At 29.0% G+C, this 26,342-nt stretch overlaps 2 protein-coding genes across 8 annotated transcripts in view; one reads left to right on the top strand and one right to left on the bottom strand.

Moving 5' to 3' along the window:
• scalloped (TEA domain transcription factor 1 homolog scalloped) overlaps positions 1–16,177 on the top strand; it is a 90,030-nt gene extending 73,853 nt beyond the window's left edge. For 6 of the 7 annotated variants that reach the window (XM_035089136.1, XM_035089135.1, XM_035089137.1 and 3 more), the window contains 6 exons: positions 5,906–6,036; positions 9,542–9,694; positions 10,622–10,837; positions 11,202–11,431; positions 11,530–11,764; positions 12,162–16,177. In XM_035089136.1, coding sequence (XP_034945027.1) covers positions 5,906–6,036; positions 9,542–9,694; positions 10,622–10,837; positions 11,202–11,431; positions 11,530–11,764; positions 12,162–12,275 — 1,079 coding nt within the window. In that variant the 3' untranslated portion in view covers positions 12,276–16,177. The remainder of the gene's footprint in view (positions 1–5,905; positions 6,037–9,541; positions 9,695–10,621; positions 10,838–11,201; positions 11,432–11,529; positions 11,765–12,161) is intronic. The other variant, XM_035089138.1, reaches the window with a different exon arrangement.
• Positions 16,178–16,499: 322 nt separating this feature from the next.
• LOC118070518 (uncharacterized) lies at positions 16,500–18,175 on the bottom strand. Its single transcript, XM_035089154.1, has 2 exons — positions 18,061–18,175; positions 16,500–17,980 (listed from the first exon to the last, which is right to left on the bottom strand). Exon 2 carries the CDS (start codon positions 17,971–17,973, stop codon positions 16,696–16,698), a length of 1,278 nt encoding a protein of 425 aa, XP_034945045.1. The 5' UTR covers positions 17,974–17,980; positions 18,061–18,175; the 3' UTR covers positions 16,500–16,695.
• Between the last annotated feature and the right edge of the window lie 8,167 nt (positions 18,176–26,342).

Genomic DNA, 26,342 nt, shown 5'->3' with positions numbered 1-26,342 from the left:
TGGGCTCAATTTTTTTACCCAACCATTTATTATTAAAAGTCAATTATCGAATTAAGTTGAAAAATTTTCTTGCTAATCAAAAAACGATTTATTATTATAATATTTATAACTGATATTTATTTTATGTTACTTAAATACTATAAAAAAACAAGTACTTCAATAACATTAGATAAGAAAAAAACAAAAAAATTTAAATTAGATGTTACAGAAACAAGTGTCGGAAACTCTTATTAATAGTTTTCCAACATGAATGATTGAAGTAAAGTTCAAATACAGCCTGTAACCATCACTATACTGTACCGACTATATATCGACAACCGCTCCCCGTGGTCGTTACTTGACTGCGATCATAATGGCCCTTCTTGTTAAATTGAGCATCAGCCAAGTGATTTACGTTGATTGCCCGTCGCGTCGCATCTCACAAGCGCACGCCAGTCAGTCTTTCCTTTTCTCTCTGTATATCTATTCTTTCTTCCTTTCCCTTGTGCACGTGTATCTTGCACGTTCATCATGCAATATTCCATCTCTTTGCACGCGCCCCAGCTTTATTGAGCATACTCCTACGCATTTTCGTGAAGTATAAACTATCATCTAAGGCCATTTCTCACTAATTCTCACGTTAGACAATTTCAACATTCATAATACACTTCATTTTCTGTGTTGAGCTAGAGGAAATTATTTCTCATATATTTTATTGATATAAATAATTAATTCACAGTCACATACTCGCCTTCATCGTTATGACAACATATATTATTTCAGACTTCATTGTCATATTAATTCCTGTTATTGGAAAAAATATTGAAAAAGGTATAATCCTTTCTGTCATCTAGTTTACAATTTTTTTGGAGTTATTTAATTAAAAATACATTGTAGATTAAATACATGATAAAAATTTTAAAGATTTTGTTTATATGAAAATTGTTAAGACAAAATTAAATTTACTTGAATGAAAGAATAATTTTTGTTAAAAAAGTAGAATCAATATTTCAGCACGAAAATAGTCTGAATAACATTTTTGATATGATCTAACAATTTCATGTATTTCTGTACATAACTTTTAAAAAAATTGAACAACTGTAGGCAAACGAGATAACATCTTTAAAGTTTTACCACATACTAATTTTAAGAAATGTATTTCATGAAAAATAAGAAAATTGGATAATTTTTAAAAATCAAACATCTTGATTAAATACGTTTTACAAGATTAAAATCGGCCATCAATTTGAACTCAATATATATTGTAAAATAAGTCCAAATAATAACTTCAGAAAATTAATAAATAAAGAAAAAGTTTATTGAAGATTGACAGCTATTAATTAAATAGGAAGAATACGTTCGATCAACTCAAGTCTGAGTCAAAAACTGGACATAAACAAACTCCCTCCTCGTTGCTATAAACAATCTAATCATCAAGCAATCGTCGTTAACTAACAAACTGTCATTAGTCTAATAGTCATTAGATGGTGATATACAAATATTTTACAATATGTATTACAATATATTGAGTTCAAATTGATGTTAAATTTTAACTCTTGTCTATTGGGGTCATAGTTTTTTAAATAATTTTTGTTTAATTCATAGATTCTCCTATTAACTTGCAAATTATTCTAAAAGTAATGAGATAGAATTCCACTCATTCATATATTAAATGGGATAAATGAAAAACAAATAATGCGTGATATGAATATCAATTTTAAAATATTGATTATTAGAGACACAGCTTAAAAACTTATATGCCTCATTCATAGATTTTTTTGATCTTACATAAAAATTCGTTACTTGTTCGGAAAAAGCTAATTCCTCTCACCAAGCTCATTTTATGAAAAAAAATTAATCCCATGATAAAAATAAAAAATTATCAATAAAGAAATTATTGCTGATAAAATTTTATAAGATAATACTGTTCCAATCAATTTCTCATTTCTTTTTTTTTGTCGATAGTTAATGAAAGCTTTGAAACTTTGATAATATTAGTCAGTGAAGTAGAATAATTGATTGAAAGGTATATTGAGAAGTTATTGAACGAAGAGAAATTTATTTTCAAATGAAGAGTGAGTGAACCTCGCGAGGGTGTAGCCGACCCCCGAAGAATGTTTGGCCTTCAAAAACAGAATTCACTGTACAGAGAGGGTAGGTGGAAGGAGAAGTGAAGAGGAAAGGGGTTCGTTCATGCTAGGGCCATTTAACGGTCTTTGCGAAATTGAGTCATCACGCGGTTCACCCGGAATCCCGGATATTTTCCTCTCGATGCTTCCACAACGTTCGTTCAAGTAACTCTCCACACAGCTTTCTGTTGGCTGGAGAAACCTCAAATCGTGCAACATCCTGATCTCCAACTGTTTCTAGTCGATCAAGGAATTCAGAATCCTTGTCTACATGCCAATCTATACAAATGAAATAGATACTGAGAAAATAGTGAGATGATATTTTAACTCTGGTTTGATCAGTGACTCAAACTCAAGTTTTCATCATGGTGAAGAGATGAGGATAATTGATTCAAGTTTGGTAATAAAAGGCCGTGGCAAGGGGTCAAGTACTCAAGCTAAAATGCCTCAAGTATCTAATAATTAACCTCAACAGTTCCTGACAGGCCTTGTGAACAATGACAAACAAACACTTACATAATCTATATGAATTGTCTTTTTTATTTATTAATTATTGCTTTGATTTTTGTTGCTTCGTAATTTTTCAATTGTCAACTCTTTTTTCTCGTTACTTATTTTTTTTGTATTTCATTACATGTATAAAAATATTATTACATTGAAAAGAGGAAAAGTTAAAAATGAATAATTTAATATTTTATTACTGGAAAAAACCTCTCTTTTTGAGTAGTAAGTAGCTGACTATGATAGCTTTAAATTGTTTTTTGATTCTATAGTGAAAATCTAATGAATGTTGAAATTAAAAGCATAAGTAAATTGAGCCAAAATAAATTATCTCTGCATACATTGTTGATGAAAATGATTAACGTCTACAATGAAGTTGACATTATCCTCATTCAACGAAGTAAATGTATAATTATTCAATATTCTTATTCATTCAAAGTTCTTGGACTTTTTATTCACTAAAGTAAAATGCTTTCAGAGTATTCTTTTGAAATTTATGCACGTAATAATTTGAAATACATAAACTTTTTTAACTGCAAGAATTGTGAATTAAAGACCTAAAGTCTTTACAATTTTATTATAGATGAGTGAATATGTCACGTTATCGTATCTTTCACACCAAGACGATACAAAACTTCAGAATAAAAACTTCCTACAAAAGTTGAAGCTTGTGAAAAATTTACAGTCCATTCCCTTGGCTTTAAAAGTCTTTTGTATTTTTACATACCTGTTTTTTTTCTTTCATCCTTGACTTTTTTGTCGTTTAATATCGTCAAATGGTGGACGTCGACGAATAAAATTAAATTGTAGTGTAATCGATATTGAAGTGAGATCATGGTAGAAAGGAAGTAAGAGGAAAAGGGAAGAAGGAGAAGGGAGGGTGAGCACGATTAGACTTTAATGAATTTCCCGGGGTGGCCTCAAAATTCATTAAGGAGCTCTGACAAGAGAGAAAGAGAGTGGATGTGGGAATGAGGCTGAGACTAAAAGAGAAAAGAAGGGGAAACAAGTTGGAGTTGACGAGTGTCGGGGTAAAGTCTCTGGAGAGTCTTCAAAGGAAAAGTAGGTGGATGCTTTTCGCGGAAATATTAAATTTCACGAGAGAAACGTTTCATTTAATTGCAGAGACCCTTTAGTACTTTGCAAGTAATTTTTTGCTGGATACATCAATTAAAAATTACACGGAATTTTATTCATTTTCTAGAACCTCTAGTACATTTGCTTTCAAAATTATCATCAAACTTTACCTCTATTCATTTCATTCTGAAACAAAATTTATTTTTTACAACTTAATGAATATACATAAATTTTTATTTCATACCTTCTTTCATATGGAAAAGAATGACAGTGAATCACTTGATATTCATAAGTGACTGAGTGAGTAAATTTAATGAAGTAGTTTGTAAAAAAAACAAATCAGACAATTTGTTAGAACAAATTTTAACTTACTTTTTTTTTTATTAAAAAGTAGTTACAAATAATTTTATTTATAAGATTTTATCACTTATTTAATTCTATTCATCTTTTATGACTGTATATCTATAAAATTTCAACAGCTGTGAAATGTAAACCGCGATAAGTCGTCACGTAGGATGCTATTTACTACAGCACGAGTGGATGAAATCGATTGACTCCCTTCTTTTTCTATTCTTGGATATTCTATTAAATTTATGTGAATTTTATGGCAAGTATTGAGCACCCTTTTACCGTGATTCCTATCAAAATTGAAAAGAACAGTTTTATATATATATTTTTTTATTAACGTTCTTTTTATTATTGCCATCAACATTTTATAATTTATTTAATATTTTTCAAAAATAAGAAAAATTTTCAAGTGTCACATCAAAAATAAACTTGATTTCAAAAAACTCAATTTCAAATATGTAATCTCAGATAAAGTATAAATAATTGATTAGCTTCGTTACTTTGCTATAAATTTATTTTGACAATCATTTCACGTTTTCAATTTCTATCTTTCTCGTATTTCCGGATCGATAAATAATCACTTTGACTACCAAACAATTCGTTTTTCAAGACAGGACAAAAGTTTGTTACAATGCGAAAATAATCAACGCAGACAGGCATGAAATCGAGTAAAGAGCATTAGAAAAGTATAAGTGTTCTGGTCTTCGACACTGGGTAGAGTGTAGAATAGATATTTCTACTCTCACTAATGCATCTCGATCTGGCTTGTCTACTATTTATCAATACTCCTATATAACTCTTTACTTGGATGTTACTGCAATTATACTGTGTGCTCTTTTAAATACTTCTGTTTCTGATTTATTTTTATTATTTTTATAAATAAATCCAAATGATTAGTTGTTTCTTCAATTATATCAATTTAATTTTTCGCATAATACTGTTTTTATTGAGAGCATAATATATTTACATATTTTGTTGATTAAATTTTATTATATTCAATTTCAATAATATCAAACACATTATTCATCTAAATAACAGACAATTAATTTATTTAATTATCAATAAAACAAGATTTAATTTACCTTCAACAAATTGGCAACAAAAATTTTTTCATCAATTCAAATTTTAATGTGAATAATGTTAAAAATGTGGACGATGAGTTGTGAGTAGATTAAAGCACTTGCTTTTTTGTTTTCAAACGAAAATAGATTCCTATAAAAAATAATATAAATAAATTGAGTAGATTTTCGCGCATGTCTTCTGTCACGTGAATACCATGGCTTCCGTTCACTTTACCCTCATACTCAAGTTATTTATTTTTGATTTAAGCGGTGACTGGAAGGTCTGCCGAGGCGTTAAAATCGTAAATTTATCGTACCTCCATCCGGGCGAATGACGCAAATAAATAAAGTGGCTGCTAAAGGCCCCGAGGCAGAGCTAGACCTACCACGTGATGTACGACAACATTTTCTGTACTCATCTTTCTCTTTACTTGCTTTCTCATCTTTCAACGAACACTCTAGAAAGCCTCTAGGCTACCTTGCTACGTCTATTCATTTCGATCTTGATTCTAGTATATATTCTATAGCATAAATTGTGGGAGGAAAAAAGAAGAGATAACTGCTCAGTATAAGACTTAAGGCAAATGGCCTCACGCCAATATAATTACACTTTGTGCGTCAATTAAAATTGATTCTCAGCACTTTCAGTCCATGGCTATTATTAAATTGATGTCCAGTGAACTCGAATCCATTGAATAAACTTGCATTAATAACAGCTACAGTTACATGTTAAAACCAGCTTAAATTCATTCCATCTATCGTGTATATTATTAATGTAGTCGATAGTAATTTAATTTATTTATATTCCAGGTCGAAATGAGCTGATTGCTCGGTACATTAAGCTCCGAACCGGTAAAACGAGGACGCGGAAGCAGGTTTCTTCACACATACAAGTCCTTGCCAGGAGAAAGCTCCGAGAAATTCAAGCTAAGCTCAAAGTGGTAAGTTTGTTGTAAAACTGATGATTTAAATATCAATTTCACTTCTTTTTTACTCACTGTTTCATAAATAGTAAAATTAATTTCATTTCATCATTACACATAAATTACTATCAATTACTTATTGTTTATTTATTGAAAAATTATCTTTTCAACTTAATCATCGTATTCTAAAGTGAATTGGTATTTTAATAACTACCGTAAACCGGGGCTTCTTCAACCAATTTTGTTTAGCGATTTTGGGGGTTTTTGCCAACTGACATTGAAAGAAGATTCTTTGATTCAAGACCTACCTTAGACATATCTTCGATCAATTCAAAGGGCCCAAGAAGTTTGTGTACTACAAGATAATCAAAACTGTCAAAGTAGCTCCACAAAGTCCAAGTAGTCCCGGTTAACGGTATCAGCGTCAAGGGACAATACTGATCAGCAGTGATTTTAACTCATTTATTTTAAGAGAGTGGGCAGTATTTATTGACGATCATGTTGAAATTATTTTTTCACTTTTGTTTATTTATTTATTCATTTATTTTCTAGAAATAAATTGCAACAATGAACTTATTAATCTAATCAAGAGACAAATTTAAAACGATTTATTCAATTGTATGTGGTTTTAATAAATCAGTAACTACAGGGCATTTTATGTCCACCAGTGGAGTATCGTGTGACAGGGTGTTATAGGGAAATGTTTCAATGCATGTTTGCTTAGTTAAAACAACTTACTGAAGGTTTAGAAATTAGGGTATGGGATATGTGAATTCACAGAGAACAACACCAGTCCTTTACTTCCACCCTCAATACTGGGTTAAAGCTTTTGTTGTTGTCGTGCGCGTTTGGCCGTTCGAGCGCCTCTGTTACCGCAGTAGCGCATGCCATGGACGTTATTCATCACCCAAACCTAGTCGCTTGCATTTGTAGCTGGTGTAACGTAATTTGCTGGTTTCCTTTTCCGGTGTAACCCTTTGATTTCTTTCCTTTCACCCCTTTTGGGTGTTTAAAGTTACGTATTTTGTTTGATGTTAAAGATAAAACGCTACTAAATTTTACATTTCTCTTTTATCTCTTTTAACGTTTTTTCTTTTTAGGTTTTAGAGGACATTTCGGTTTATTGTAAACAGTTACAATAGGTTAACATTTGAAACTGAACCGTAGATATGATGAAATCGAAAAAATTTTCTTTTTATTGGTGTATTAATAGGAAAAGTTGGTCGGAAGTCTTCATAGAGATTAGATTTTCAGAATATTCCCTATGAAATTTGATTTCACGATTGAGAAAGTGTTTTATCATTTGATTACTTTTTCAATAAAAAATGTCCAATTGATATGAATGTGATTTTTATATTATGTAAGATAACAATTGAAATGATGATAATATTGAATAGAATTTTTGATAATTGTTATTGAAATTTTTTTTTTAAATAGTGCAGTGTTCAGAAAATATATTTTATGATTGGAAAATTGTATAAAGTATTTCATCATTTTTAATTTGTTGAATTTATCTAGCTGTTAAAAAGTAATAAAAAATTTGACTGAAATTTTATTTCACTAGGTTTTTAAATAAAATAAAAAAAAATTTTCCTTTAAAGTTTTGACAAAAATTCACATATATGATGTATATATGCAGCCAATACAGATGAATCGTACTGCAATACTGCAGCAATTCATAACAAAATAAAAATAAAAAAAAACGCAAAAGTGGAAGATAAAGTGGATGTGAATATTGCGGGGGATGGAAAAAATGTTGGAGAATGTCGATAAACATAGTGCATGGTCACTTCACTCTCTCTTCACTCCCTTGCCACTATATTCGACATACCTTCCTCGTACGTTTTTGGTTAAAAAGGGAGGAAAAAATACGCATACCTCTCTCAATTAAACGAATCGATAAGTGTATATAGATGTGTATATTGTATACAAGTATATTTATTTTCTTTTTTTTTTTTTTTTTATTTTCATTTTATTTTATTTTAACAATGCACGTTCACAAGAAACACATACACATTGCGGACATAGCAATTTTTGTTTTCATTTGATCGAAACTATTTAATTTTTTTTATATTTTTTTGCATCAACATGAATATCTACTCTCCATTACAAAGAGATGAAATGTGTCGAATATTTAATTTCAATATAAAAATTGACTCATCGAATATAGTTGTTATACTACAATTCAATGTAAAATATAAATGAAGGGTTTGTCATCGAGATAATGGTATTTTGTAAAAATTAAATTACTTGTTTTTCAGTGTAAATGAATATTTTACATATTTTATATTAGTTGAGAGAGTTTTATTCAGTGAAATTTATCTGATGATACGAAAAAATGTTTAAAAAAAACACATCGCACATTCAACAAAAGTAAAATTTAACAATTTAATTCTTTTATTTTTGTTAATAAAATATTTTACTGCAATAAACGTAATTTTTTTTGAACATATTAACATAGCATTTTAATGATAATCAATTTTGTTTATATTCATTTATTGAAGTAATCCTTCAGTATAATAATTTTTTAAATTAATAAATTTCAATAAATAGATGAATCTCATAATGAGAATTTTATAAAAATAATTCATGTATTATTTACGTATTACGAACAAAAAAAATATTATTTTGGAGTTTCATATTTTCGACAAAAAGTAATTCATATGTAGTATAATTTGTAACTAAAAACAAAAATAAGATTTAATACGAATAAAAATACAAGAAAAAGTATAAGAAGCGCGAAAGTGATGTAGGGGGATGATGGTCGTGGGAGGGTGGGATGAGACGCGAGGATAAAGCACTCGATTACTCACGCTGACGAATGATCGAGTCCCACGCGAAGTACGACGAGACATACACTGTGTTCCAGGACGTTAGTCCGAGTGCCCTGAGTAGAGAGTAGAGAGAGCTGGAGAAAAGTAAAACAGACGAGGAAGATGGAGAAAAAAAAAAAGATTCAGAACGATATATAGGAGAATACGAGACTTGGTTCAGTGCAGCTTGAAAATGAAAAACGATAAAGCAGGAACAAAGGGAAGACAAAGAGACGAATAAGTCAAGGCATCGAATTATCGCCTCCCACTCTTTCAGCCCACGTTTGTCTTCCTTACTTTCTGTACTTTACCTTATTCCATGTTGTTGCTAGATTGATGAGAGAATGGAGGATCGAATTATCGAACATAAATTTATCAATAGTGATGGCAAATAAAATTTTGTACTCCAATTGAAACTCTGAAACTTACTTAGCCAAATTAACAATTTTTTCAAATATTTTTTCATGTTCCTTCAAAAATAATATGTATTTATTTACTTGATATTTTGTTTTAACTTTTTGAATAAAAAAAAGAAAAAAGCAAAAGCATTGAATAAGACATTTCTGGAAGAACACTTAAATGAAAATATAACAAAGAATTATTATAAACAATTAGAAAGTATCTAAACAAGATAACAATTTGCAGTAAATAAAAGTAAGAGTAATACAAGAAATAATAAACAAGGATAGTAATGGCTTTAAATTTGTTAGGATCATGCGACGAAGGAGAAGACTCTACAGACAATGTCGAACATGTCGAGTGCTCAGATAGTATCAGCTGGGAGTGCGATACACAACAAGATGCCCCCTGCCCTTGTGGGGACCCTTGCCCTTCACGCTTCCAACCCTTCCTATCCTGGAGCGGTAAGTTCCAGATCGTGAATCCCATTAGATAGACAATGATTGATAATCTCAACTGAAATAGCTTTCTGTATAGTATATTAGCTGTTCAATTGCTTTTAAATAAAACTTTAATATCTCAATTGATGTTTGTATTTGTCATTAAACTTTACATGTCCTGTATATAGTCTTCAATCATTACTCAAATAAATTTTATAATAATTTGCTTTTCATTAATAATTAATAATTCATCTACTTAAATATTCAAAAATACTATTATGTTTTTGAAAAAAAATCATTATTGATGAAGTTTTGATAGTACATCTATATTTACTGTTTTGTTCACTACTTCATTAATTGAATGATTTCTTAAAAAATTGAAACTAACTCTTCACGTCCTCGATAAATTCTAATACCCTGATTACTAGCCCTATGGAGGCTCTTGTTGTGTATTGTTGATTTTTATTCTTATAAATATTAAAACATAAATTAATACAATGAAAACAAACATTTATATTGAAGAATTGATGTGGCTTTTAATACTTGTTTCATATGTAACAATAGCTCTTTTTCTAATTATTTTTTTAATATTTACAATGATGACTATAAAATTGAAAATATAGTTCTAAATAATTAAGGAAAATTCTTTATTATTAATTAAAAACTTATTATTACCAATTAATAGGGATTTTCATATTTTTTATTAAAAATGGAAACATTATTTTTAAGAATCAATACTCTGTTTGTTGGGATAGAAGTATGCTTTGTAGACATTTTCAGTTTGTTTTCATCATTGTAATTTTAAAAGAGAATTTATCATAATTATTTTATATAAAAAAATGTTAATATAGAATAAACATCTACTAAATTTTATTTGTCGTTCATTTATTAGTAGGTAAGCCCAATTTATGAAAATATCCCTTTTTTTAATGTGGTTTTGATATTTTTCAGAACTTTTGGCAGCCAGGAATACAGCCAGGAACATCTCAAGATGTTAAACCTTTTCATCAACCAGCATACCCAGGAAAACCAGCGACTGCTGTCTCCAGTAGTGACATGGTTCAAGCCCAACCACCACCACCCTGGGAAGGACGAGCCATTGCTACTCATAAACTTAGACTTGTTGAGTTCTCGGCGTATATGGAACAACACCGAGACCAGGAAATTGTGAGTCAACTAACTTTTGAAGAGAAAATCTAACATTAAAAATATATTTTACATTAACATAGATAGCAAGAAAAAGATCAATACAATCTTGGAAAGTTCAATTAATTAATATGTTTATTTTTACAAATTTCTACAATAATAAATTTATTAGGTCAGGACGTAACACTGTCACTTGATCAATTTTCATCAAAGTTTAGGTAGTTTAAATTTGAAATTATAGAATTTTCACATAGTTTGGTATTTATTTTATGTAAGTGAGTTTTAATATTTCTGGAATAAAAATTTCATTATTGTCACTTGAACTATTCTAAATAACATTGAATTAAATATTTGCTTGTTTACATATTTTTATCCTATTTCACAGTACCAAAAACACCTTTTCGTCCACATAGGAGGATCAGCGACTTATGCAGATCCCTTACTGGAAGCTGTAGACGTCAGGCAGATATACGACAAATTCCCAGAGAAAAAAGGAGGTCTCAAGGAACTCTATGACAAGGGACCACAAGCGGCTTTCTTTTTAGTTAAATTCTGGGCAGATCTCAATACCAACATACAAGATGAAGCAGGCGCTTTTTACGGTGTTACAAGCCAGTAAGTTTCATTAGCTTTATTTTTTATTTATTGACCAATCTTCAATAGCACCATTGTCATTTATTTACGATATAATAAATTAAATCAAATAATTGCAGATATGAAAGCAATGAGAACATGACGATAACGTGTTCGACAAAAGTTTGTTCATTCGGAAAGCAAGTGGTAGAGAAGGTGGAGACTGAATATGCAAGGTTCGAGAACGGTAGGTTTGTTTATCGTATCAGTCGTTCGCCTATGTGCGAGTACATGATAAACTTTATTCACAAACTCAAACACCTGCCAGAAAAATATATGATGAACAGTGTTCTCGAAAACTTCACAATCCTCCAGGTAAATACCTTAATTAATGCTAATGCTAATAAATTGATAATGAATAATATAAATTAATATCCTTTAATTCTTAACCACTAATTAGGATTACATATGTCAGTTATCCAGAAAATGTTTGAGTAAAATTCTATCACTCTATTTAACTAGTATTTCTGAATTTTATGATTAGAAACTATGAGATAACTGAAAAAGTTTTACATTAAAGTACAAGTGACTTCCAATAGTCAGGAAAAAAATGATAGTTTCGATAATTAAAGATTTAATTAGAATAATTTATTCTAAAGTTAATAAAACATTGAAAATATTAAGTGGTTAAGGAATAAATTATAGTATGTGAATAAAACTAGTTAGAATTTATTAACTACTTATTACTAATGACTAACATGGTGATTTTTAGATTGTCACAAATAGAGATACGCAAGAGACGTTGTTATGTACAGCTTATGTCTTCGAAGTATCGACGTCCGAACATGGTGCTCAGCATCATATATACAGATTAGTCAAAGACTAGCCTGTTTAAAAATCTGCTCGCCATGCAGCCATCCACCCCCATCAGTGCCTACCACCACATTAAATCATCCATTACATAATGCGCAAAGTGCGTGCGCTTATAAGTTCGCACTCTTACGCGACAACACATAACGATAAGGATTATTAAGAATTATTAAGAAATATAATTATAATTATGACAATTACACACTGACGATAATGACTCAAAATATATTATATTAATCATAAATATATTAGTGTACATTACAAATTATTCAGACAGATTTATTGTGTACTTGGTAAAATATCAAAATCATTTTTGCTTTGGTGACGACGTATTTTAATACTTATGAATTCGTTTATAAGCTGTGATCTCAGATGAATTACAGTCGTCACACATTGCAAGATATATTTATATTATTTGAAAATGATTATTAGAGCTTTGTCCAGGAAACAATATTATTTTAAAAAAATGATGCACGCAAAATTATAAACTTTTTACTGATCAACCCAAATCTATAGGGACATTGAACGACAGAAAAGTTTCATTCAGAAAATTTGTTCTAAGAAAGTAACTAATATTAATGACCAATTTTATTTTTTAGCGCAAAATTATAATTTTATTGTTAATAACGAATAAGGAATCAGTAATAATTTTTAGTAGCATTTTTTAAAATATAAGTATTCGAAAATAAAATTTAATAAATGCTTCATAAATGTTAATAGAAAATATTACAGCAAACTTCTTTGTTGTTCAATGTTATCAATAAGTATTAAAAATAAATTATTAATTAAGAATTTTGAAAAAACGAAGTAAAAGGCCGTTTTTTTCATTAGATAGATATAAAAAATAACATGAACATTTGACCACATAAATCGAGTGTAAATGTTGAAATTGACAATAATTAAAAATTAATGAAAACAATGCCAATAAGTATTCAACAAAATCACTGAGTAATTAAAGTATATATACTTGATAGAGATATATATGATCCAAATCGGCATGTATTGTGATTTTGGGTTGATTCAGTATAGAAATTAAAAAACATCTATTACTATACAATAGTATTATGATTTATAATAATCAGAAGGAATTTTTCATTGTTTTTTTGACATGAATACACTCAAAAATATAAGAAAATATGTTGCGGACAGAATCATACATGTCAAATTAAAATTAACGCAATCATTAAAGTTTACATTATTGAATATAAAATTACAATCGTAAATAAAGATTTCTAAACAAGTTTTGGTTTCAACTCAAATGAAAGTTTAAAAAGCCATTGCAAATTATCAAATTTTTTGTTTTTAATTATTGCTTTACTACAGATGAAAAATCAAGATAAAATAACTTTTCTTAATTTTTATATAGAAATAGTTCGATGAAAAAATTATAATTGTTATCAAAACTAATGAAAAGAGTTGATATTTACTTATTCGTAATTAGCTATTGTTCATGAGTTACATTTAATATATTTTTTTTTGTGAAATCCCACCCAGTATGTGGCAGCAATATTTTATGATATAAAGATGTGTTTGTAATTCTTATAATCACTTTATTTTGTACTGTAAGACTCCGTTTTCTATAGTTTGATTATGTGGCTGAATTTCTTATATAGAGTACCGTTTGTTTTTATGTTTTTATCGAATACATTTAAAAACTATTGAATATCACATTATCAAATTTTTTCGATTGCCCAAGGCAAGCCATCAAGCTCCAATAATAAATAACTTAAGTATTTTAAATATATTTTTATTAAAACAACAATTTCCCGTATACAGAATTGATTTTTGTTCCAATTTATAAATGAAAAGAGCAATATGACATTTTTTTTTGGAAATAATCAATAAAATATCCACCTGACGCTGATGAAATTTTATAGAAATAAATTTGATTTAGTTATCAGTTAGTTTGATAATATTTATAAAGGGAATAAAGCCTCTATTGAGTTTCGTACTTAAAATGACCCTCGATTCAATGGTGGTTCAATATTTACAGGGGGACCATGCATCTTTGAAGATTATGATTAATTTTTGCACAATACATACGAGGCTATAATCCCTTCTATTCGATTGAAATCATTAGTTTTTTGCATATCTCGTAGAGGACAACTTTGTTTGAAAAAACTCGTCTGTTCATCCCAATTATATCAGATTTTAAAAATAACTTTCACTTAGGAGCTTGTCTATTAATTGAGCATTATAAAAACATAAAGTAATTACTAAACAATGAGAAAGAATTGATGATCACAGTAAGATTATTTACCGTATCATTACTATAACTAATTTTTATGAAACAAGTGGCAATGAATTTTGATCTCTTTTTAGACAAAAGCGTATTCTTTTTTATTCTAAATGTAAAGAAAATTATTTTAATGATTTTCTAGAATAAAAAAGAAGTTGTATTGGTTAATAGAATTGAATTTGCCATTAAATAAATAAAATTGGCAGCTTTCGTACTTCTTAGTTATTTTTTTTTATTTTGCTGGTTTATGCAGTTCATTTTTGCTGCCAGATAGTATAATCGATAATAAAATTATATAAAAAATGAATAATTACCAGTCTACTATTGAGAGCTTAATAAATTATATTAATTTTATTCATACTAACAAATAGTTCTTACATAAAACTGAAAAATAAAAGGTTGGCATGAGAAAAAATAAAAGTTCTCATTAGTATTTCTGGTGATAACAGAATAATTAAGAGCAATCCGTGCGATAAAAGTAAAATAAATGTAATATTTACATTAATGACAAGTCAAAATTGTTTTTAGCTACAAAAAGTAATAATAATATTAATTATAACATTAATAATAATAATTATTATTAATAATGACAATGATAATCTTAATTATAATAAAAAAAGAAGTACATAAATTATAAAAAATGAGCACCGACACGAATATTATTAAACATTAATTAAATGATAAGTAAAGTTACATGTATAAGAAAAAAGATTATGAAAAATATATTTATCTATGTCTTCTGCGAAGATAGCAAATAGTACTCTCTCACTCTATATTGATGATATTGAAATTGAATATTCATTAAAACCCTGGAAAAAAACCGATATTGACAGATGTAGTTGCAGAGACAATTTGAAATAAAAAATAACTGCTCGTATTGTGGAACACATCAAATAATTATTCATACAGTCAGATCTGTTAAAAATTTTGTATATAGTAAACAAAAATAATTATTATAAAAAAATTATTCAAGTTCCAGTGTGGTCATTCAGAAAAAAAACATTGTGAAAAAAATTCAACTCGAATTAACTATATTTTTATTGTGATACATTCAGTTTCGTGAGAGGCAGATGAATAAAAGAATTATAATTGAAATTATACATCGAAAATTTTTATTTTTATTATTTTTTTTAATAATTAGGTGATAGTAAACTGCTTTGATTGCAAAAATGTTTGAGAATGAGCTATAAAATATATTGTGAAAGGATATCCAATTGTTCGTTATTTTTTAATTGTATACAATTTTATAAGAGTGCATTAATAAGAATTATGTTTGATAAGATAGTGAATAATTAATTGGACAATTTATTGAACAATTAATTAATTCGAATAATTGAGTTTTATGTCAGGTGAATTTTCATAATTACTTATTGTTTATTTTTAAAAATTGCTATCAAAGTAAAATATAATTTGATATTTTTTTATATTCTGGAACTGCCATATCAAAGAATTGAGCTTGTCCATAAGGAAATGATTGAGCGTAAAAATTGATGAAGCCTACTTGTATATTATTCCTATCATAAATAGATCGACATGAGGATCAAAGTAGATGATTTTATGAGTAAATGAAAATAAATAAAATGATATATCATTAAATTAGAGGTTTAAAAATATAATAAAATTCAGTATATGTACAGTATTTGAAGAAAACATGTTTATAATTTGTATGGAAAAATAAAGAATTGATATAAAATGATAATATTGTTCATTATTTTATCCATCGTAATACTGTTATGACTGGAAAATATTTTTAAAAATCACGTCTAGATGAATATTTCTAAAAATTATGAATTTTATATTTAATCAGTTGTATTCTTAATAAGCATTTAAATTAAGCTAAAAAAATTATAATGCTGAATTATATTACAAATTGAATTTTTACTTTATCAAAATTGTTCATAATTATGAATTACATTTTTTTTTATATACAATCTTCATTTACAATTTTAGTTCTATTCATCTGTAATATTATTTGGTATGGATGAAATAAAACTGGCTAATTGTATTAAGAAAATCAAATTTATGAATGGCAAGAATTAATAGTTATTCATAAATCAATAATTCTATCTTCATTCTGGCATTAGTTTTATATACTTTATATAATTACAAAATTATAATTCCAAATGAATAAGTTTATTTTTTAAAGTAATAATAATTCAGATTCCAAATTAATTAAGAGAATTTTCTCAAACTATCACTAACACTGAGTAAGATCACAAAATGATACTTTGTCATTTTCTGTTTTAACTAACGACAAATTTCTTTCTGCTTGGTCTAAAAGCCATTTAGTCATTTCAGAAGGTGCATAATCATTTTTATATAAAGTATATCGATTTAGTGGTTGGATTCCAGTATTTTTAAATCCTATCATTGCATTGAATAAAGATGCAGCTTTTAGATAAGCGTTGCCGAAAAGTTCTGCTATTTGATATTGTGTGACAACACACTCAGGATGATTATTCAACCATGTCGTAACTTCTTCAGTGTAATATGAATTTAAAGGAGCTACAAAACTAACGTACAGTGGTTGCATTGTATGTATAAAATCCAAAGGAAATGAGAGCAGTATTATACCATTGTTCTTAGCAAGTTCGAGGAATTGAAAACTTTTGGAATAATTTGTATGACCATTTAACAATAACAAAACTGGTTGCTCTTTGGAGGGATGAACTTGAGAAATAAAATGTTGGAGCCATTCAACAAATATTTCACTTTGAATTAGACCAGTTGGATGACAAACAACTACAGAGTCAGGAGGAAAACCTACTAAAAGTTCTGCTTTCATCTGAACTCTTGGAAATATAAAGAGCGGTGGTACGTAGTATCCTGTAGATGAAAAACACAATATTGTTGTTACTTGTTCTTCATCAACAAGATTGAAATTTCGTATTTGTTTTGTATTTTTGGTTGTTAAAATTTGTGATTGACGTGTAGCAGCTGTGGTAATGCTCACTTCACCAACATTATATATTCGCGAAGCAGTAATAGAATTTTGATCAATTAGTCTTTCTAAAATATCATAAAAATCTAAAAGAGGTTTTTTATCCAAACACAGGTCATTGTGACGATTAAGAAAGTTATGAAGCCAATCCTTTCCTGCTAATTTAGTTTCTTCATTGAAGTTATTTTGTAAATTATATTTATCAGCCATTTCGTAAGCCAAACTTCTTATATCTCTATGACTTAAACTAAATAATCGTTGCTCTAATAATTTAATATATTCAATAATTAATTTTTCGTTTTCGAGACTGAAAACTGATTTAAATCTACCTAAACCTTTTCGAGCTGCAACTTCTAAATCTTTTTCATTTCGATAAATTTTTATACGATATTCTAATGTGGATTTTGGAACTCCATAGACTTGTGATGCTTTTTTGAAACCACATTTTCCACTGGTTACATCTATTATTGCATTTTTCATGCTTTCTTCTGACCAACTTTGTCTGTTTGTTTTTCTTTTATAATTTCGAGGCATTTTCAATCTGAAAAATAAGACATTGATTTCATTGCCATTGCCATCATTATTTTGTGTATTTTTAATTAAAAAATTGAATCAAATTACCTTGTTAATTTGTTTAAATAGAAAAGAGTAATAATCAAATCCAAATTTTTTAGCAATAATAGCTAATATCACAAGCATTTTTCCATAATACAATTTTTTCGAAATTTAAATTTTTTCTTAATTTTGAGCACAAAAATGCACATGGTGACATTTTTTACTTCAGATATAAATCAATATTCAATCAAAATTTTAATAACTTGAGAATGAAATTACTGAACACAAGTTTAATGATGTTTTAAATTTCATGTAATATACACTACATTTTAAGGGTTTATTGTAATTAATCATAAGTATAAATTTCAGTAAAATTGTATAACCTTCGACAAAAACTCTAGCTGTTTTATCTACAAACTGATGCATTAGCTGCGTACGGTATATCACATTTTGGTTGATCATAAGGGGTAAAGATTATTTTCTTATTATCACAATCTATTTATTTTATCTACTGTTATTATTAATAATTGTTTAACTGGTGACTATCAAGTTTTCAAATTAGGCTTGTTACATCATAATGGATATAGAAAATTAAATTTTTAAAGAACTATACGAGTGATAGGAAATTTGGTATACCTAATTCAATTTAGATAAAAAGAATATTTTTTCGTATTAAATAATTGAATTTCGATAATTAAAAAAATATTTGAAAATATAAAAAACTTGGAATTTGTAAACGAATAAACCAGTTTTCCCAATATTGATGAATGAAATAATCACAAAAACAAACTGTATTAATAGAATCATTTGATTAAATATGATCAATTAATTGTTTAATTGAGAATTTAATAATAAGTATAAAGTAATAATAATAATAATCAATAATGTTAATAAATTGATAGTATTGTTAGTGTTGTTATTGAAAATTGTGATAAATGAATTTAGAAGTTTCTTTCCTGAATGTCTTATGCAGCTTTATTGCATTTGCTAGCTTGTTTGTTTTTTGAAGTGCCTGTGGCATTTCTTTATTTGATATCTAGCACAATTCTGCCATGTTTCAGACAAGTTGGTATTAAACTTCAGTCACTACATGACGCTCTGACACCTCTTGTTTTGTTTACATGTAAGTACGTCCAATGTCTTCTTAAGACAAAGACTTCAGTGATATTTCTTATTTTATACGATTTTTATCTCGCAAGTATCGCAGAATTTGAGAAGTATAGTCAACATTGTAGAGATTTATTCGGGTTTAAATGAATAAGTCTGTAGAGTAAATTGTTTGGTAGAGAATTTAGAAAAAGGAGATTGGAAAGTGGAAGGTAAAATAAAGGATGATTTTTATAATGCAAGAAAAATGGTAGGATAGTTGATGGAGGGTGTTAACGAAAGTCCTCTATAATAATGATATTCGAGAAAGAATTATTATGGAAGTTGGCGTTCGAAGTTTTGGGTATAACGAGGAGAGAAAAAAGGGCTCAACGGTGTGCGTGTCGGCTCGTACATCATCAGCTGAGCAAGCCCCTTTGGATGGCTGTAGAGTGGAACAGCTACCGATAACAAAAGCTCGAGTCGATGAACAATATAAACGTGTTGTCAACAAGCAAGGTCTTTTTTTATTTTCATAATAAATTCGTAAAATTAATACTGAAGTATAATCATTGTTTGGTTTAAATTTTAAACTTTTGTTCTTCTGTCAGGATGAATTTAATCTAGCGTTTATCGATATTTCCACGATATTTTTCTCGCTAATATATTCCAACTAAAATACCGCTATAAAATTTTATATTTCCCAATTTAACTTTTTTTTCCCAGCAAATGTTTGTGCTTCTGACGAGAATCTAAAGCAGTGAATTCTAAGTTACAGTCGAGTCGGGATTTTTGCACGAGTTGGAGGAATTTTATGCATGAGTTTGAAAATATCCTGAGTTTGTTGACGAGAGATCAGACAAGTGTTTTGCTTATTTTTTAATCATACGAGTTTTATATGTCGATGTTATGTGCAATAGATATTTTTTTTGCTTAGTTTTATTTCCAATTTTATAGCAATGATTATGAATTATATATTTTTATAAATATAAAAGTTATAGCAATATGTACTTTATTTTTAAATAAAATGATTTATAAAAAAGTTAATTTAAAATTATTTATAGTAAAATTTCATGAAAATGAATAATTTTTGAGTAAATTTGTTGTAAGTGGATGCAAAGAAGTGATTCTATTTATAAAGATAGGCCAATAAAAATGTTGGTTATTTCGTAAAGGTGTTGAATACATTTTTTTTGCCAAAACAAAAGCTCTTCTAACGAATAAGTACAATTTTCTAAATTTTATTTTTCCTTTCGTATTCTATTTCACTACACTTAGGAAATTCAACGCTTTCACGAGCATCTCATTCTACCCTAATTGTACCGACCTATACATAACACCCCTCGGGAGACATTTTTTTCCGAATTTCCTTTTAGAAGCTGGTATCTCAAAGACTCGGGTGCCGAGACATGAACGAAAAAAGGGTAGGGAGGCTATAGTGAACATAAGGATAGGAAGATAAAAAGACTTAGAGGGTAAGAAACTCTACATTTATATTATCTCAATTTAAGTTGAAAGTAAAAAAATCCATCATTTTAATTTCCTAACTTCAATTTTTCATCTTAAAAACATTGTTAAAAAAAACGAATACTGATGAAAGTTAAAGCGTAAATCGAAAGCTTATAAAAGTGAAAACAGTTTTAGAAACGTTAAAAAAGCTGCAAAAATATTCTCTGTAAAATCGGAACCAACCTTTTGAATGCCCAAGGGATAAATCGTGTTTTTTTTTCAACTTTGTTTTCTTCTTTTTCTTTTTCTCTCTTTCTGTTTCATCCACATGTGTGTTATGTGTATAAAGATATATATATGTGTGTATATGGATATATAGAGAATACTAGAGGTCACAAACCCTCCATCAATTTGCTTGTGTCACAAGAGAAAGCACGAGGGACTTCACCAGTGGTGTCGTATGTGTGTAAAGCAACGAATCGAAATAGTAGATCGAATTGGCGATGATGATGGGAGTAGAATATTCGGATTAGTGGATTCATGCATTGATGGGCTGCGTAAATCCTCTCATTCATAATACTTTTTTTTGTTAATTTTGGTTATACATTATATACACACCATAATTTTTCAAACGAACACTTTGTCAGGGGATAACATGGTGTTGACACTTAGTTGTTTCATGTCCTCTGGACTACTCATATACTAGAGTAAATTCGCAACGAAGAGTTTCTATACCAAGCCAATTTACTCTCGCTGGCAAGTTCACCAATTTGTTACTAACTCGAACGTTTCCACAGCTACAATTGTATTCGGTGTAATGAGGAATGCATATGTAAAAGTAGACATCGTAAATTAAATTGGGAAAATATGATAGAATAAAATAATTGAATAATTGTATGTATAAAGTTTTTAATTTATTTAATCAAAAATTGTTTATTTTCTATTGAACGTAGTGAAACATCACGTAGTTTTCGAGATACGTTGGAAGAAAAAAAGGTCATAAAAAAAGAATTTTTTTTTATGATTTTAATCTCAAACATCTAATAAATAATGAATAACGAAAGATTCCATTAAACTAGAACTCGGAGCTTTTCATTAAAATGATTTTACGTTTACTCTGTTAGTTGGAATGGGCGGTTATGTCAAAAGTCAACATCACGGCAAACGTATTATTCAAGAAATGCAGTCAGAGTCTTGAGTGAAGAGGAGAGAAGTACTCTTGGAATTTCCACGTACTGATGTAACATAGAATCAGGTAGTGTTGGAGGCGTCTTAGATGTGAAGATAGCGGTTTTATGGAAATTCTTCGTGGTTGAGAGCACGCCTAATGCTCTGAATAATATTCCGCAACCTCTTGAGCCCGGCATAATAGACGCTCGCAGTCTAACCTAGGCATAATTGATGATTTTTTTATTCTAGTAGTACATCTTATACATTTTGGTATTACTTTATATTTTCATTGTGTTAGACTTTTCTTGTGATGTTGGTCACTGACCTGAAGATCGCAGAATCTGTATTGCAGAAGCCTCAGGCAAGAGAACTTAGTGATATCTCAAATGCCTGACTATTCATATGGCTTTTCTACTTGGACTCATCACATTGTAATAAATGCAAGGAACCAAGTCAGTATATACTTTCGCTTTGGAGTATTTTCGTCGGCTTCGCGCGTTTCCTGAGTATTTCTGAGCTTTGGAACACTGCCTCGGTTTTCTGCACTTCGAGAAACTTTTATTATTGCTCGAGGGAACAACTCTTTTGGGCCAACGGACAAAGAGTCACAGCAAAGACGTCGCAGTAACCTCTCGAAGCTTGGGATAACGTTAATACGCTTAGCATTACTTTACAAACTTTTCAGAATATGAACCTATGACAATCTTTAATACAAACTTTGTGAAAAAAGAGAGAGAAAGAAAAAAAAATGAGAAGATTAAGCGGAAATTAAAATTTTAATTAATTTAATGTGCGGATTTTGATCTTTAGATTTTTTTCACCGATTACTAGTAAAAGAAAGAAAAAGAGACTCCTTTTAAAAAAAGAGTTAGAATAACGTCGGATATATTAGGGCTACTTGAAAATTTATAGAGTAGTATCCGATGGAGACTCATGTTTTATGAATGATCAGGGAGGAACTTAAAAAGCGAACGAGAGTAAGTGAGAGTGTGCGGGAAAATACCGTTAGAAAGCAAGAAAGAATGTTGAAGAGGAAGCCGGAAAAGGATTTTGAAGGTGATGGTAAGAACGAGAAAAGGGTGGAGAGATGATTCAAGTTGGCTCAAACCTTAGAATTCAGTTTTCTTCAGAACTTATTTAAAAGAAGCTTCCAAATGTTTGGGTAAAACATTCGACCATTAAAGAGTATTTTCCTCCAAATAAAATCTCATTCGTGAATACTTAATGTGTATAAAGAGCGAAGGCTATAGCGTTATACCTACATTTTCAATCATTCAGCTTCTTTTATTTTAGCGATACATCAAGCCTTTTTCTAATAAACGGTCTGACTTGTATCAGATGTTCCTTCTTCTTCGTCTTACTTGTTTTTACCGTCTTACTATAGGTATATTTCCTTTTCTACAAACATTTTTTGTGACAAAAGTATCCAATATGGTGACACAAAGAGGATGGCACCTGAGAAACGAGCTCCGTCGCTAAGTTAAAGCGACCAGGTAATCCGTGGGTTTATCGTAAGAAAACTTAGATTCACACTTTATTCCTTTCTTTTGCGGTGACGCCCTCACGCGGTGGCGTCCTGTAACCTTTATCACCCTTGCTCGCTTCTGTGTTCTTTCATACTTTTTAGCTGTTAAACTCTATACTTAAAGTGAAGTTTATGATAAATCCACTACTTGAGTTTTAGTTCTATCATCAATCGACTCTGTTGCCTGGCTTATTAAATTCTTAATATTAACGGATAGTTGCAATCATTTATATTCCACTCACACCCTTTATTTATGTACCCCTCCTTACCTGTTCTCTTGATTCTTTACTCATCGCCTCCTTCTTTATTATCTCATTTACCCTTACGAATTTATCCCCCTCTCATATAAGACTCTCTCCTTCAACGTCTTTTATCCCGAACTCAAAACCTAATCCAAGACGTGCCGGGCACGCAATTCGCATTATCATTCTTGTAGCAGGCACGAGAAAACTTTGTTGAGAGTCAGACTATGTTTCACACCCTACGGCAACACTTGCCGAATGTACATGTCTCGCTTATGTTTAACATGAAACACTACTATTCTTGATTTTTACAGAAATGCGTGTACCAAAGTTAAATCTTATATGTGTGAGGAAAAAATATTTTATTGTTTTAAACAGACTAGAAGAGAAAGTTTTACCAACAATCACGATTATTGTAGTGTCCACACTTAAAATCTAAAGATATATAATATAACTTAAACTATAAACAAGTGAAAAATGTTTCCTACAATTGATATTATATGAACACATGGGAAAGATCATTTCTCAAAGATCCGCATAGGTTGAAGACTAGAAAAAAAGGTTTACAAGTGAAAGGTACATATTGTACTTTCTAAAAATAAAAAAGGAAAAATTCACTAACTCATAATTTTAAATGTACCACTATTTGAATAAATAACTATGAAGTATCCATTTTTGAACCATTTTTTCACAATTTCCAGTTACAGAAATATCAATTTTCATTGCTATTTATGTTTGTTACTTTTTCAAAAACATGTAAAATATTAAATTTCCACAATAGAGTGAGTTATTAAATTTTCATCATAATTTTTATATAAAATAATTTTTTCATATTCTTTGACTATTTTTATGCTCTGATTTCGTAAAGGTATTTTAATGTCTTTTTTCTAACTTATTTGTTCAAGAGAGTAAATTGTAGTATGGAAGAGATGGAAAGAAAATTAATGGAAAAGATTGCAGAAGAGAGGTACTATATGCGGAAACTTTTTCTTATACTTATACGTCGCTGTCTACACTCCTTAGAACCAGGGAACTAAAGCAGTCTTTGATGCAGATGCGCGTGCCTCCCAGTCATATGTACATAGGGATGAGAAGCATAGCAAGGATGAGCTGAGTACCGGATAGAGGAATGAATGAGCACAGCAAACGCCTTTAGAAAGGGTCTTTGAGGATTTCAGCTGAGATTTATCGATCTTATTCAGTATAATCTGCTAGGACTATTTTATTTGAATGCATTTCTATTTGAAAACAAAAAAAAAACATATCTGAAATACTGCATTGAATTGCAATATGCGATCATGTATAAATCGTAAACATTTACTTTAAAATTTTTTATTGCCTACTTATGATAATCACAATTTATTTCTCTTTAAATATTCTCACTTTAAATTTAGTATAATATTCTTCTACTTAAACATTTTCTCTTAAACTTCAACATTGTGGCATTTTTGTCAAAACCTTGTTTTTATTACTTTATGTGGACATCCATATTTATGCAGGGTTCACTTTAATGTTGTGAGGATACGTTGCTTGGAGACTATTTAATTCTCGAAATATATGACTTAGGTTAACTACAGAAAATTACCTGCATTTTTAGGCCAATCAACGTTTTTTACATAATAAATATTTACATTTATTCATACTCAAAAAGTAAAATTTTTTTTATGAAAGTTGATCAGTCAACAGTAACCGGAAGATTTTGATAAGAAATATATAAGACTATCACTGTAAATTTTAGTGTTTTATTTTAAAACACTTAAAATCGTTCTAAAACCGAGATAATGTTAATCAAATGGCTGACGTCATATTAAAATATTTTCAATTTTTTAAAATAAAACACTAAAATTTACAGTGTATATAAGATACTAAATAGATGGCAACTACTTTTAGATAATAATGGTAAATACATAATTGATTAAATATTTGAGTTTTTTTTTTGTTTTTCCCATGTATAAAATACACGGGGACTCAAGGACTGACCTGATGTTTTTTTGTTGTGACAAAATATCATTTTTTTAACATATTTACGCAAAACATGTACTATTTGGAATAAAATACAACTCTGAGAGTTATTACTCGGAAAACTCATGAAGTTTCAATCAATAATATGCCGCAAATGAATAATATAATGGAATTTTCCGAAATGTGCATCCTATATTTAAAAATTGTGATTGAAAACATCAAGAGTGGAAATGGTTGAATTTATTATTTTTAGGATAGCAAAGATACTATTAATGATATTTTTTCAATTTTATTTTACTGCTCTATTTAAAAATACTTTTTTATATTCTATTGATGTAAAAAAAAACTTATTTCGTTGATAGAGAAAAAATTTTCTACCCCATTATGACTTTTTTACATTTATATTATAATATAATATTAAAGATGTTTATAAATGGATATGAGGTAAACAAGTCACCTTGTTTTCAATAAAAGATAGATATTGCGATGAATTCAGCTGAATAAATAGGATGAATAATTGAAAATTTTTGCATTTTTTATTTTTAAACAATAATCATATAAATATTTTCTCAAAATAATATTCAAAATTCATCAATAATAACCCTTATTTATTTGTTTTATCGCTTTTTTCCTGAAATATTTTATCCCTTTTATTCTGTTAGTGTTATAAAGAATAATAATGAAAATAAATCAGTGAATAAGAGTATTTGAAAAATTTGTCTGAGCTGTGAGAGAAAGCGAAGTTGAAAATGAAATTCTCGCGTCATCTATTTTGCGTGTCGGAGGAAATTTTCATGTTGAAGAAGCCGCGTAAGGATCAATGAAAAGGTAAATGTATAATATGAAAGTGGAAGATGAACAAATATGAGATATGAAAAAAGCTGTTAGGATGTATGGGCTAACATAAACGTAAG

This window comes from Chelonus insularis, unplaced genomic scaffold (assembly GCF_013357705.1).
Source record: "Chelonus insularis isolate UGA/USDA-ARS -01 unplaced genomic scaffold, ASM1335770v1 contig_63_pilon, whole genome shotgun sequence".
NCBI lineage: Eukaryota > Metazoa > Arthropoda > Insecta > Hymenoptera > Braconidae > Chelonus > Chelonus insularis.
Note: the sequence above shows the minus strand (reverse complement) of the source record. Positions and strands in the feature narration are given on the sequence as shown.